The 12476-nt window shown below is 55.0% G+C and overlaps 6 protein-coding genes across 6 annotated transcripts; 4 read left to right on the forward strand and 2 right to left on the reverse strand.

Annotated features, from left to right (window-relative positions):
- Positions 1 to 129: 129 nt before the first annotated feature.
- Positions 130 to 2003, reverse strand: COL26b_003660 (uncharacterized protein; the record flags this gene model as incomplete). The annotated part of the gene is made up of 3 exons (XM_053176553.1): positions 130 to 910; positions 1351 to 1770; positions 1825 to 2003. 3 exons carry the CDS (start codon positions 2001 to 2003, stop codon positions 130 to 132), a joined length of 1380 nt encoding a protein of 459 aa, XP_053039412.1.
- A 190-nt stretch (positions 2004 to 2193) lies between these two features.
- On the forward strand, positions 2194 to 2551 carry COL26b_003661 (uncharacterized protein; the record flags this gene model as incomplete). Its single annotated transcript, XM_053176554.1, has 2 exons — positions 2194 to 2308; positions 2370 to 2551. 2 exons carry the CDS (start codon positions 2194 to 2196, stop codon positions 2549 to 2551), a joined length of 297 nt encoding a protein of 98 aa, XP_053039413.1.
- A 672-nt stretch (positions 2552 to 3223) lies between these two features.
- COL26b_003662 (uncharacterized protein) lies at positions 3224 to 4345 on the forward strand (the record flags this gene model as incomplete). The annotated part of the gene is made up of 2 exons (XM_053176555.1): positions 3224 to 3429; positions 3520 to 4345. The coding sequence occupies 2 exons, from the start codon at positions 3224 to 3226 to the stop codon at positions 4343 to 4345; spliced, it is 1032 nt and encodes a 343-aa protein (XP_053039414.1).
- Positions 4346 to 4569: 224 nt separating this feature from the next.
- On the reverse strand, positions 4570 to 5637 carry COL26b_003663 (uncharacterized protein; the record flags this gene model as incomplete). Its single annotated transcript, XM_053176556.1, has 2 exons — positions 4570 to 5530; positions 5612 to 5637. 2 exons carry the CDS (start codon positions 5635 to 5637, stop codon positions 4570 to 4572), a joined length of 987 nt encoding a protein of 328 aa, XP_053039415.1.
- A 1400-nt stretch (positions 5638 to 7037) lies between these two features.
- VAS2 (AP-1 adaptor complex sigma subunit Aps1) lies at positions 7038 to 7812 on the forward strand (the record flags this gene model as incomplete). The annotated part of the gene is made up of 5 exons (XM_053176557.1): positions 7038 to 7048; positions 7112 to 7145; positions 7213 to 7330; positions 7382 to 7656; positions 7783 to 7812. The coding sequence occupies 5 exons, from the start codon at positions 7038 to 7040 to the stop codon at positions 7810 to 7812; spliced, it is 468 nt and encodes a 155-aa protein (XP_053039416.1).
- Positions 7813 to 9691: 1879 nt separating this feature from the next.
- COL26b_003665 (uncharacterized protein) lies at positions 9692 to 10786 on the forward strand (the record flags this gene model as incomplete). The annotated part of the gene is made up of 2 exons (XM_053176558.1): positions 9692 to 9697; positions 9770 to 10786. The coding sequence occupies 2 exons, from the start codon at positions 9692 to 9694 to the stop codon at positions 10784 to 10786; spliced, it is 1023 nt and encodes a 340-aa protein (XP_053039417.1).
- Positions 10787 to 12476: the final 1690 nt, after the last annotated feature.

Below are 12476 nucleotides of genomic sequence, written 5' to 3' on the forward strand. Positions count from 1 at the left end.
GCCATCTTGATATGTCTTCTACCTTAGTGCCCGACTAGCCGTTAAGCTAACAGAGTCATTGATCGAGAAGCATGTGAAATAACCAATGTTTTTCAACTCTAAGTCATTATTTTCGCCTGACCCCGCCGACTAACATCGCGTTTCTACACCGCCCTTGCTGACGGTCAAGTACTTGACTCCTTTGTATGGTTTAACACCCTCTCCCAGGCCTTTGCTCTTGCGAGGGTCAATCAAAATGCTTTCCACTTTAAGGCCACTCGGTAGCCAACCCTTCACTGAGAAGCTCACCGAGGCTGAGCTGGGCATCAGCATCTTATTTTGCGCCACTTTCTTCGCGTCTTTCTCGTCGTCAGCCTTTTCCGTCGTCTTCTTTGCCCTGACGGGGCTTGTTGCTTGATAGGGTTCATCGTAGGCATACGACTTCCCGAATCCGAATCCAGTAGGGTCCAGCTCATCGTCCTCATCGTCAGGCAGCTGGCCAACAACTGTACACCTAAGACCGAAGTAAGAAGTGCCGACTGACAGCTCCTTTGTAGGAATGTGCCACTCCAGAACCTTCTCACCAGGACTGAAGCTCGCGTCTCCCTTGCTAGGCCGCAATTCCGGGAGGTTTCTAACCTCAGCTGGCAACGGCACCGTAACGATGAGATCTTCCATCAGCGGCGACGCAGGTGTTCCAGCATGGGGACCTCCGAATCCTCGACCTGCCCCGCCTCCGCCTCTGCCATACTGGCTTTGTGCAGACGGACCTCCTGTGCCTAGAACCTTGTTCACGTGAAGCCGAACCTCGAAATCAGAACCTGTCGGTCCTAGTCCAGTTTTCATCTCAATGTTGACAGGCAACTTCAGATTATTTGAACTGATGTTGCCACTCTTGCCGCTTGTGAACGGGAGCAAGTCGACTTCGTAGCTAGCCAAGATGAACCGGCCGTCTGGGGGTATGAAGCTCAGCTCCCCTGGCCTCTCTTTCCATCTTGCCAGACGAACACATGGGTGGAACACAGGGAGGTCCATGAAACCCGCCAAGTTGTGTTTGCCCGATGGACTTGTTAATGTCATGACGATGTCAGGTACGCCTGACACCTTACAGGTGAATGCTATTGTTCCATTGGAAAAAGCCGCCAATGGTCTCCCCGAAGGAGCAAGTGTGACTGTAAGAGTCTCGACGATATCTGCGTACATCTCGTTGGAGGTATGTCGTACATTGGCTCGACGCCAGGGTAAGGCCGGAGTATTTTGTGCAATTATCGACGGTGCGCTCGAATTCGAGAAGCTTGTGCCAAAGTTTACAGGCTTCCTGCTCAGAGTGTCAGATGCGGCTCGTCTTGAGCTCTTGAAAGTATCTCTTACCCTGGTAAATTGATGCTCCCCAACAGCTTTCCTACCCATCCCTCAACCTCGACCAAATCCCTCAGCGCATTTGGTTCCGTGGTGTTGATGTTTCCGGCATCGCACATCTCGTTCAAAAGCTGCGCTACGACATCGTAGTTGCTCTCGATCTTGTGCGCCAGCAAGGGAGCACCAAGGAACTCTTCAAACACATCGATTATGCGGTGTATGAACTCGAGGACGAGGAGAGGCTCGATATCGGACGAGGAAGTCGCCAGGAAGAGGAGGTTGGCGTGCTTGAGGCTGAAGACGAGCGTCGGAGGACTTGTGTTTGGCAGGTATAATACGTTCGGGCGCGGCGCAGGATGCTCTAGGTAGAGGGGTAGGAGATGCTGTGCCGACAGCGGGCGCCCCGTGTACGTGTGCGACAGGATGGCATGGCTGCGCGGTGTCAGTATATCTCACTGAACGGGCCGACCTCAAGAGATGACTGACTTGTGCTCATCGTAGATGTGCAGCGCCTCAATAACGCCGTTCATCGTCAGGTCGGCATCGGAGGCTGCGCCGTGTAGTTGATAAGTGTATGGGGGGAGGTTCTGGCTCTCCCTCTTGGTGACAGTTGGTGCTTGGCCGCTGGCGGGAGCTCCAGCTGCCAGGAACCACCGTCCCGCCATGGCGCACATGCTCGATGATGAAATTAAATGTTAGTGCAAGGGAGCGGCTCCTCCCAGCCAATCACGCGCCACGCAACCCTGCTTCCATTTCAAGCTCCCCGGATTGTACGGTGCATCGGAGCCTTTGGTCGCAAAAACACCTGACGATCTTCCAAACCTCTTGGGGCAGTTCAAGCACCACACAACAGCCATGTTTGGAGGAGGAGACAAAGTCCCCAACGTGGGTACCCTCGACAAGCCCGAGAAGCTTGACGATCTCCTGCGCGAGGACCGCGGCGATGATTGCATGTCCTGCAGAGTTGTCGGTAAGAGCAATGCGTTCCCATGCCGTTGTAGGCGGCAAAATACTAATGTTATTGCATTCAGGAAGCGGTGCATTTCTCGGTCTTGCAGCCTACAACTACATGTCCGGAATGGGCCAACTCGAAAAGAACCGTCCGTTAATCCTCAAGTCCAAGTCAAAGTTCGGTATGCAGAGTCGCAAGATGGGCATTATCAGCATCTCCATCGGCTTGACATACTTGGGAATCTGGAGATTCTTCAGATAATGAGATGCAGGCCAACAAGGCACTTGGAAGCTTTAATCACCACTCAACCCATACACATACACACGAGATGAACTCGTCGGCAGGCTCAGAAGAGACGTTGCGGAGGTCAACCCAGGGCCGTCGCATCGACAGCCAGCTGTAGTGCGCAACACGAGACGCCAGGGGAGCAGTCATGTCGCCGGTTGGGGCAGATATTTCCCTCCCATGCGATTGCAGGGACTGTTCATGCCTCTCGCCATCTGTGCAGCGAGCAGATGTTGTATGGATGCGCTCAAAAGCTGCGACAGAGCTGTACCATATACCCATGTATGAATGAAGAACTCTAGCTTGTAATCAATTCAGTAAAAGAAAACAATTCATTCTATGCACCTGGACGGGACTTTTTCTGTTGTTGGGTTGCCAAAATGCAGTAGCTCGGCGACGGTCCATCAACCGCATGCTCTGATCTGCCCCTCCATAGCTTCACCAAAAATTCTTTGCACTTCAATGTCAACCACGCAACACCACCACAATACCCCACGAAACCCAGCCAACTTTGCGATTGGCGCCTAAAATCGAGAGAAACGAGCTCAAAATTTCCCGACAATCCAAATTTCGCCTGGAACCGACTGAGATCTAGCATTACCGTCCCGTCCCGTCCTCCTACGGCCTCGTCGCCGTCCTCTCTTCAGAATGCCCATCACAATCCTCGCCCCGAGAGGCACACCGGCACGGCCAAAGCTTGCACAACGCCCCAGCGACTCCGACTCAGATTCCGATGGCGGCGTTGACATTGAGGGCGATGTCTCCATGTCTCGCCTAGCGAAGCGCCCCCGCGGCGACAACTACGAGATTGTCACGCCTGGTGAAGTCATCACCGACGACCCCCAGTGGATGAGGTTCGTGCAGCGCCGCCTCCCCTCCCCCGTTTCTCTTTCTACTGCACCGATGCACTTCTGAAGAGATATGTAATCTGACTTCCTACGCAGAGGCCACGGCACCTACATCACCCCGAGCACCACCGAAATCGTCTCCTCCGTCGCGGGAACCGTAACCCGCACCAACAAGCTCCTCTCCGTCCGTCCCCTGCGCGCCCGCTACACCCCCGAGATCGGCGACCTCGTCGTCGGCCGCATAGTCGAGGTCCAGGCCAAGCGCTGGCGCGTCGACGTCGGCTCCTCGCAGCTCGCCATCCTCCAGATCTCCGCCATCAACCTGCCCGGCGGCATCCTCCGCAAGCGCACCGACACAGACGAGCTCCAGATCCGCTCCTTCTTCGCCGAGGGCGACCTCGTCGTCGCGGAGGTCCAGCAGCTGCACCAGGACGGCGCGGCGAGCTTGCACACCCGTTCTCTGAAGTATGGCAAGCTGCGCAACGGCGTCTTCTGCGCGGTCACCGGCACTGGGGGCGGCGGCGGTGTGGTGCGTGCCAAGAGGCAGCAGTGGGTGATGGACGCGGCGAGGGGCGCGGCAAAGGTTCACATCACGCTCGGCGTCAATGGGTTCATCTGGATTGCGAAGCATGTCGAGAGCGAGATGCCCGAGTCAGTCGGGCTGAACCGCATGGAGGAGAGCGTGAGCGCCAACGTCTACTCCAGCCAGAACGACCAGATCGATGTCGAGACCATGCGGGAGATTGCGCGTATACGGAGTGTGATTTTGGCGCTGGTGGAGAACGGCCTGCGCGTTGACGAGGACTTGGTAGTCAGGGGCTACAAGGAGGCTGTCGAGATTGGAATGGAGAGCGTCGAGGACGACATCTATCTTGGAGGTGAAAGGGGGAAGCGGCTTGCAGAGGCCTTGCTAAAGGAGTAAGCATATCACTCGGCTACATTGGGGACGTTCGAGAACCAGGAATAGATCATGTTCGTGGAAAATGTCTTGAGACCAAGACTCTAATAGACAAGAAGGGTTCAGTGCAATCACCAAGAAAAACCCAGAGTCCGCCAGACACAGGAACGCTATGCAGTATTTATCTATAGGCCATATTGTTCGGCCATGGTATCATTAATCCCAACAGCACGACAAGAAGGAGCCTCTCAGGAGGTCTCCACGAGCTCCGCGCCAGCGAAATATCCCTTGTTCTCAATTACGCCTCGGTCCTTGACGAAAGCCGTGTACTTGACAACCCATTCCGGCACGAGGTCGCCGTACAGACCCTCGCCGCCTTCAAGAGGGTCAGCGAGGACGCCAGCGCCCTGCAGTCCGTGACCCAGAAGCTCGCGGAGGGTGCCGCTAGGCAAAATGTCGGTGCAGTCGGTGTGGACAAGCAATTCGACGCCCTCTGTCTTGGCCAGCTTGACGAGAGTGGGCGGCACGCTACAGCAGTCCTTGGTGTTGATCTGGTCAACGGCGGGACGGATATCGACCTTTTTGATGAACTTTGCAAGCTTCTCGGTGCCGAATTCAGAGATGCCGAGGGCCTTAACCTCACCGCGGCGGTACAGGTCCTCGAGTACCATCCACGTCGCGGCCTCCTGGTCGATGTTGCCTTGGCTGGCGTTGCGCTTGTCAGCCTCCCACTCACAATCTCCCTCGAAGGACATTCCCGGGAATGAGGCGATCAGAAGATCTATCGTGGTGACGCCGAGTTCCTTCCGGACGAGGTCCAGCGCCTCCTGCACGTAGCGCTCGCGTTCTTCAGCAGGCGCGTTTGGGAGGAAGAAGAGCTTGACAGTGATATCGTAGTTTGTCGGCTCCTCTTGCAGACCAGAGTAGGACCAGTCTATCCGTGGAATGTAGAGGGCACCGTCTTCGCGAGCGGTCCAGATATCGAGGCGGGGCCGGCCAGAACGACCGTTCTCGCCGTTGGAGTAGCCATTCGAGTTTCCGTTCAGGGTTCCGTCGGCCTCGTCATCGTCGATGGGGGATGCCTCCGAGTAGGGCGAGTAGTCCTGCTGAGCAGCGAGAAAGTTGCTTCGCAGCGAGTTGGTGAGTTCGAGGTTTGATCTGTATGCGCCTGGTTTGCGGATTATGGAGGGGCCGCCCGAGACAATGTTTCTGCACGCGGCGGAGGATCACCAATCAGCTTCAGGGCGCAAGTATGAATAATCAAAGAAAAATTGGGAAAATGCAACGCACCCCGTGGATAGGATTAGTTTCGTCATGACGGGCGGGTAATTATGGAGGTCGTAGAATATTCGTAGGGAGACGTGAGGTTGAATTTGGCTCTGAGACCTGGTCGATCGGAGCAGATTGCGTCGTGAAGGGTCCGTATCGCGCAATATGATGGTGTCGATTTGACGCCTGTCGCACTTTTTTCTGGGTGCCGTACTTTTTTTTAGAGTTTGGAGGGGTTGATTAACAATCTGAGGGGAGAGGGTGCCGATAAGGATAGGCTTGGTAATGTCGGTAATCACAGGTCAGAGAGGTCAATTAATAATGGTTGGCGCACGGCATGCGAGATTCGGCTTATTGTGGGAGATAAATCGGAAAGATGCGGTGCAATGTGCCGTGCCTGGTGTGGACGTCGTGAAGAGTATGCAATGCCGGTATGTGGATGGCTTCTAGAAGATGTTGAAACCTGGGATCCCTAGGTGGAAAGATCTTTTGTTTGTTGATCGATTGGTAGCGTGGTTTGTTTGAATGGAATAATTGAGGACAAGAGCGGGAAGGGCGTCGGAGGCTGGAATTGGTGCCCTTTTTCATAGACGGGCCGGAGAATCGACGAGTCGTCTCAGTGACAAAAATGGATGACTGAATCAAGACAAGAATCGTCGATTTCCCTTGTCTAAAGACGCTGTCCGCACATTCCCCCTCACCATCCCACCTTCCACCCCTCCTCTTCCGCGGTGAACTCGGCAGGAGCCCGACTCCGAGGGGCAGGTCATTGGCGCATAGTGGGGTGTAGCATATCGCGTCAGCGCCTCTGGGCAGATTTGTATGCACTTCAGCGTGCTGAGGCGTATCTCCCCCCACTGGCCACGACCTATGAGCTGCTGTTGTCTGCTTGAATCGTCGTGGTTTGGCTCTGTCCGACTCAGACCTACATCTCACGCTGAAGATCTGAGGCACGAAGCCATCGGACGCCTTCTCCCGAGCACCAAGCTTGTTTTGCAAGGACCTAGATAGGCTTTGGTTCATGGGGTACATCCGCTGGAGAAAACCCAGACCCGAGAATTCCCATAGCGGGCTAACACACTGTGGCGCGCTGCTGACTTCCACCGAGCGCCCTGTAGCCTCCCTGGGCTCACCGAAGGCCTAGTCCCGTTAGCTACGGATATGCCTGCTGCCTGAGGATACAGCACCTGCCAGAATTGACACCTTGCGCTGCCGAGCCTGACGTGACCCCGGCTTCCGCCAAGGGGGAAAGAACACCATCGACGACCGAACCACGCCTTGTGCAATAGTTCGTCGCCAACCTTACTCTGCTGCTTGGTCTGCTCTGCTCAGCCGCCGTACTGCATCGGACTGCACTGGATTGAGATCCACACAACATCTCCCAAGACCATCTCTCGACCCAAACATCTTTCTAGTCCACCCTGCTGGGTGATGTGAAAGCATCATCATGGCCATCCAGTATGCTCCCCCATCACCCTGTCTGCTGGTGCATCCGAGCAAAATAGCTGAATGACGGCGCAGATACCTCATTCTTCTCTCCCGTCAGGGCAAAGTGGTATGATCTCATCCCTTGGACACGAATTCCGTCGGCGACTACATTGCTGACCACGTCCCCTCTGCAGCGTCTGGCAAAGTGGTTTACCACGTTGTCGCCTAAGGAGAAGGCCAAGATTGTCAAGGACGTCTCCCAGCTGGTTCTGGCTCGCAGAACTCGCATGTGCAACTTCTTAGAGTACAAGGGTCAGTTTCCCCTCTTCATACGTATCGACAGCACCAACTGATGATCCTCAGACTCAAAGATCGTATACCGCCGATATGCCTCGCTCTTCTTTATCGCCGGTGCCGCCTCCGAAGACAACGAACTGATCACCCTCGAGATCATCCACCGCTACGTCGAGCAGATGGACAAGTACTACGGAAACGTGTGCGAGCTTGATATCATCTTCTCGTTCACGAAAGCATACTACATCCTGGACGAGCTGTTGTTGGCAGGAGAACTGCAGGAGAGCAGTAAAAAGAACGTGCTACGGTGTATATCGCAGCAAGACTCGCTCGAGGATATGGAGGTACGTTTGCTGCATATTGCTTGCATGTTGCTTTGGTTGGGTTTGAACCGCGTGCTTCCACAACTATGACCTGCAGCTGCGCCACCGGCGAAGTTTATGGCTGACAATCTCCCCCCAATCCCACAGGTCGAGGACGAGGTTACAAAGATCATGTAACCCGCCTCCAGTGTGTAGCTACCCATGGATGGCGACACGATTCCCGACAACGAGTCTCGATCCAATCTACGAAATTCACATATACTTGACACTGGCTGCAAGAGGGCGTGCAGCTTTGACGAGCATTTGGCTAATGGGCGCTCTGCCGGTCATCCAGGAAACGGAAGAGATCACGTCGTCGCTCAAGAAAGTGGGCATCCTCTGAGGCGTTCAAGCCGATCGACCGTCGGTGGCAGAGTCAGAGGCAGATCGCGTTGGGGCGACAAGGCCGATGCGCGACAGTGGGACAACAGCACAGAGCAGGTGCGATGGCGGACGGAGGGGCCCGATTGGCCTTTTGTGTGCATAGATCTTGGAAGATGGAAAACCATCCTCTGCAAATATCAAGAGAAGATACATGGATTGGTGCAGGTTGGGCAGATTAGCATCCGCGAGGCCCGTTGGCTTGGAGCCGTGCCCAGACACGTCGCAGACGCAGACCACGGGGCCCGAGTCGGCGATGGTACTCGACGAGAGCTGCACCCCGGAAAAGGCATCAAAGCTGCTAATAAAACTAGTATTACGCCGCGAATGAAGGTCAGTTGTATGGGAAGCTGCAATTGTGCATTCAGACTGTATGAAGTCATGTCTCGAGATGGGGCGTCCAGCTTCACTCACTCGTGGCCTCTTGACGCCATCTCATTCGCCTGGAGATTACCGGCTGCGCCCCCCTTTCACGGCGAGGAGTGGAGCGGACTGTTCTCGGTCACGGGTGGTCCCCAACAAGCAAGAAACAGACAGGGACTGGACCCCGACTCCCTAGGCGGTCCCCCGCGAATCCGGTGCCAAGGACGACGCAGGCCGTCGCAGCGCAGTGCGGCAGCCCAGCAGGACCAAGATACGCTTTGTCACAGACTCCCCGTTGGCCCCGCCCCCGTCCACTCTCGGCTCCTAGCTTTGGGACTGGTCGATGGTCATCCGTATCTCTGATATGGTAATGCAGATGGGCCTGCCAACTTTCGCGGTCTGGCCATGTAAGTGCGATTGGGCACTTGTATGGCCAATACCTACCTTCCCTTACGGATACGGTGCCAGCAGACTGGGCGGGGACCTTGTCAGCCCGGAAGCCAACCTGCTGCAGCGACACGACACAGACCAGCACCAGGCCATAGTCCACACCCAGTACACCCCAGCGGCCCTTGGAAGGCGTCACCGCACCTCAGTCAGATCAGCCGAAGCTGCAACAGCACCACTGCCGCCGCCGCCAACTCTACCTTCCCGCCCTCTCCCGCCTGGTCTCTGCTTTAAACTCCTCCGTCACCCCATCCCTTACCCCTCCATCTCCCGACTTCAACAACACCTCACCAAAACATCCGTTATTTAGTAATGTCTGTCGACCAGATCACTCACTAGGCGCATCGCGTCTAGCCTCCGTTCCACCACTCGAACCGAACTGATCAACAGGGTCGAGTCGCACCTTGCCATAGCTTATCTAGAGCAGGCAGGCTACCGGCTTCCTCCAACGAACCAGACAGCAACCTCCGCCATCAATACCAACTTCCCATCATCGCGACGCATCATTTGCGCCTCATCGCGTATATCTGCATCACTCCGATTCTCTGCACATAGAGACACCGTCTTTCCGACTGCCGCCGCCCCTTTCCTATCTGGCGCGACTCAGAACCCCCGTGACATCATCCGACACGTTAGCACTACGGAATCCAACGGCTCCATCACAACCCGATCGCAGCGCGATACCGGCGATAAGCCAACACAGCCCCCGGATCTACAGCAAGGGAGCTCGTGACTTCGTACCTTCATTCTGCTTCAACATTCGAATGCCTTCTGTCCAACACTTCATATCACCACGTCTCCCGAAGCCCGGCCTCGACAACCCAAGATGAAGGTGCGCACAATCTGCTGCACAGGAAGGCAGCAGCGCGTCGCATCTCTGCGGCCATGCTAACCCCCATCATAGTATCTACCACTCCAAGATTTCGACGCCGTCACTGGCGCTCTGAACTTCAACACCCCCGACTGCAATGTTACCGGCGGATGCGATTTGTACACGACGAAATCGACCGGCTCAGATAAGAAGCTCTACAAGAACATCGACAAGGACCTGAGCTCACAACATGCTGCGCTTCTTAAGCTGGGCGCCAGCCTGTCACCGCCAGACCGCGAAGCCATGTTGGCTACGTCACCAAACATGCAAATGTTCTCGCACTCAAGCGCGTTCGGCCCCCTATCCGAGTTGTCAAGTCGTCGCACATTCGCTTATCTGATTGCGACTCTGAATGCGAGTCACCAACACTACGACTTTTCGCACGTCCTGAGACCAGGCGACTTTAAGCGGGAGAGAAACCTGCGACGCGTCATGGGAAATCTCGACTCGATCCTGCAGAATGTGAGACCGCATGTCGAGGCACGCCCGGTCGAGCAGGCCACATCTTCCGAGACCAAGGCGGTCTGGGGCCCACAATGTTGGGCCAAGATCGATAAAGAGATGCGCCTCAACGAATGCACAGTTTTCAGCTACAACCCGGATGTCGACCCTTTTGAGGAGGACGAATCAGCCATATGGGCAGCGCACTACTTCTTCTTCAACCGCGCCTTGAAGCGTGTCGCTTATCTCTACGTGCGCGTCGTCCCTGTCGTCTCATCACAATCACCTCGCCTGCAGCCGGCGCTTCCGGGATCTGTGAAGCGCCCGCGAAGTACCCAGTTTGATGCGCTCAGTGCAAACAAGCGCGCCAAGTACTGGCTTGGTGATCGCGATGCTGAGGTTGTCGCTCCTTATGAGGACGACGAGGAGCAAAGCGACGGCTTCCTCTGGAATCGAGGAGCCGACGGCGATCTGGTCCCCTTCTCAGACGACGACTACACTGACGAACATTTCTACTACGACGAGGAAGAGGACGATGACAGTGTGTCGGACCGGAAGAGCCCGGTTCGGCGCATGAGTGAGGACGTCGTGGCCCACATGGAGATCTAAAGAGGAACCACTCCCCACTCAGCGTGAGTCCGCATGACTCTTATCGCCTGCCCCGTTTCATCAATGTGAGAGTTCCGGGGCTCTCGTTTCTCTGATTCCACCAGAGGCATTTATGACGCAAACGGAGCTTATTTGATTCAACACTCTTCTTATCAGAGCACTACATGGTTAGTTCTTCTCGCCGAAGACTCACGATGGCAGTCTCCACCCCGGAGCTGTCGGGTCTGGCTTAGCAACGACACCGCGCCATCAACGGCCCAATTGTTGCATGATTCTTTTCCTCGTTTCCTAATCACGTCAGTTTTCAATTAGCAATTGTTGATTTGCTTGCTCTTTTCTTTCACTGTTTTTTGTACGCTGGCGATTGTAGTTTCTGCTCGTGCTCTGTTTTTCGATATTTCCTACTTGTACTCGATTGCGGTGATACCCTCAAATGCTTTCTCGCCAGGTGGCGCTGGCTGGGAAACGGTAAGCTACAGGGAGGGTTGCAAAGGTGTGCAAATTTAGGTCCTGGATGGCAAACGGGACTCAAACGGGTCGGGCACGAAATGGAGTTGGACATGATCGGGTCCCTCGGTCGATGGCAGCGACTGGGCGGATAGTGACACCGATTGGAGTTTGGGGTTTTTTATTGTTCAAGCAGCTTTCTGGTTTTCTTACTCATTTCTTTCTGGTCTGTATTACGCAGTGATGAAAATGAAAGTACGAGCGGTACTCAACGTACATGAATCCCGCAATGATGAAGCACTTTTTATGGCCTCTATGGCACCACGACGTCCGAGATACTCGTCTTGCTACGCCATCGTGCTGTCCGCAGGCGTAGATGAACACAACCCGGCGTGACCGTTTCGACTCTCCACGATGTGCAATCTGTCATATCTGCCCACGGCCAACCTGCCCCCTCGGGCCTCCACCACCACAATCCACTTGGGAGGAGGGGACCCGGTGGGACTCAGTCGAGATGCCGACGTGCTCCGCTCATCCGAATGCGGAGATTCCGAGAAGGCGGGGATAGAGAGGGGGGCCAAAACCAAACCAAACCAAACCAAACACCATCGCGGCATCGGTATCCGCACCCGAATTCCCCGGGACCCGTCTTCCTGCATCTATCTCTGTTTAGCATGGTCCACGATCAGCGGTGAACATGAACAACAACAGACTGACGAGGCCAGATACGGCAGGTCCTAAAAAGCATGGTAAGAATTATGATGTCCAATAGCTGCGGAATTCCATGCGTGCTGTTGAAAAAAACACATGGCATGAGAGGACCCTGGGCGATTAATACATCAATGAGATGAAAGATGGCAAACGAGTTTAAGGGGGTGATTAGAAAACGAAACCGATGAAAGCATTGGTCCGCCGTAGTTACTCTCGCCATTAAGGTATATGTCCAAAAAGGAAGGTTCTCCCAAGGGACGGAATGTGTGCCACGTCGTGTGTCTCTCTCTATCTTTCCTTGCTTCCGTTTCGCCGCCTTGTTTCCCTTTTCCAACCATCAACTCGCTTCGCTCCCCGTGTCGTTTGGCGGGGAGGAGGAGGATTCATGCGTCCCGGATATCGTCGTGTACGCCCGGAACGCCAACCGCACTATATGACAAAGAATCGTGATCTGTCTGCCTCCCGCTCCTCTTAACATGTGGTAGATGCTCCATCCTCTCCAAGTCTTTCATCTCTCCTCGCAGGTTTGCAA

The sequence above is a fragment of the Colletotrichum chrysophilum genome, assembly GCF_026319265.1.
Source record: "Colletotrichum chrysophilum strain AFK26 chromosome Unknown scaffold_21, whole genome shotgun sequence".
NCBI classification, from domain to species: domain Eukaryota; kingdom Fungi; phylum Ascomycota; class Sordariomycetes; order Glomerellales; family Glomerellaceae; genus Colletotrichum; species Colletotrichum chrysophilum.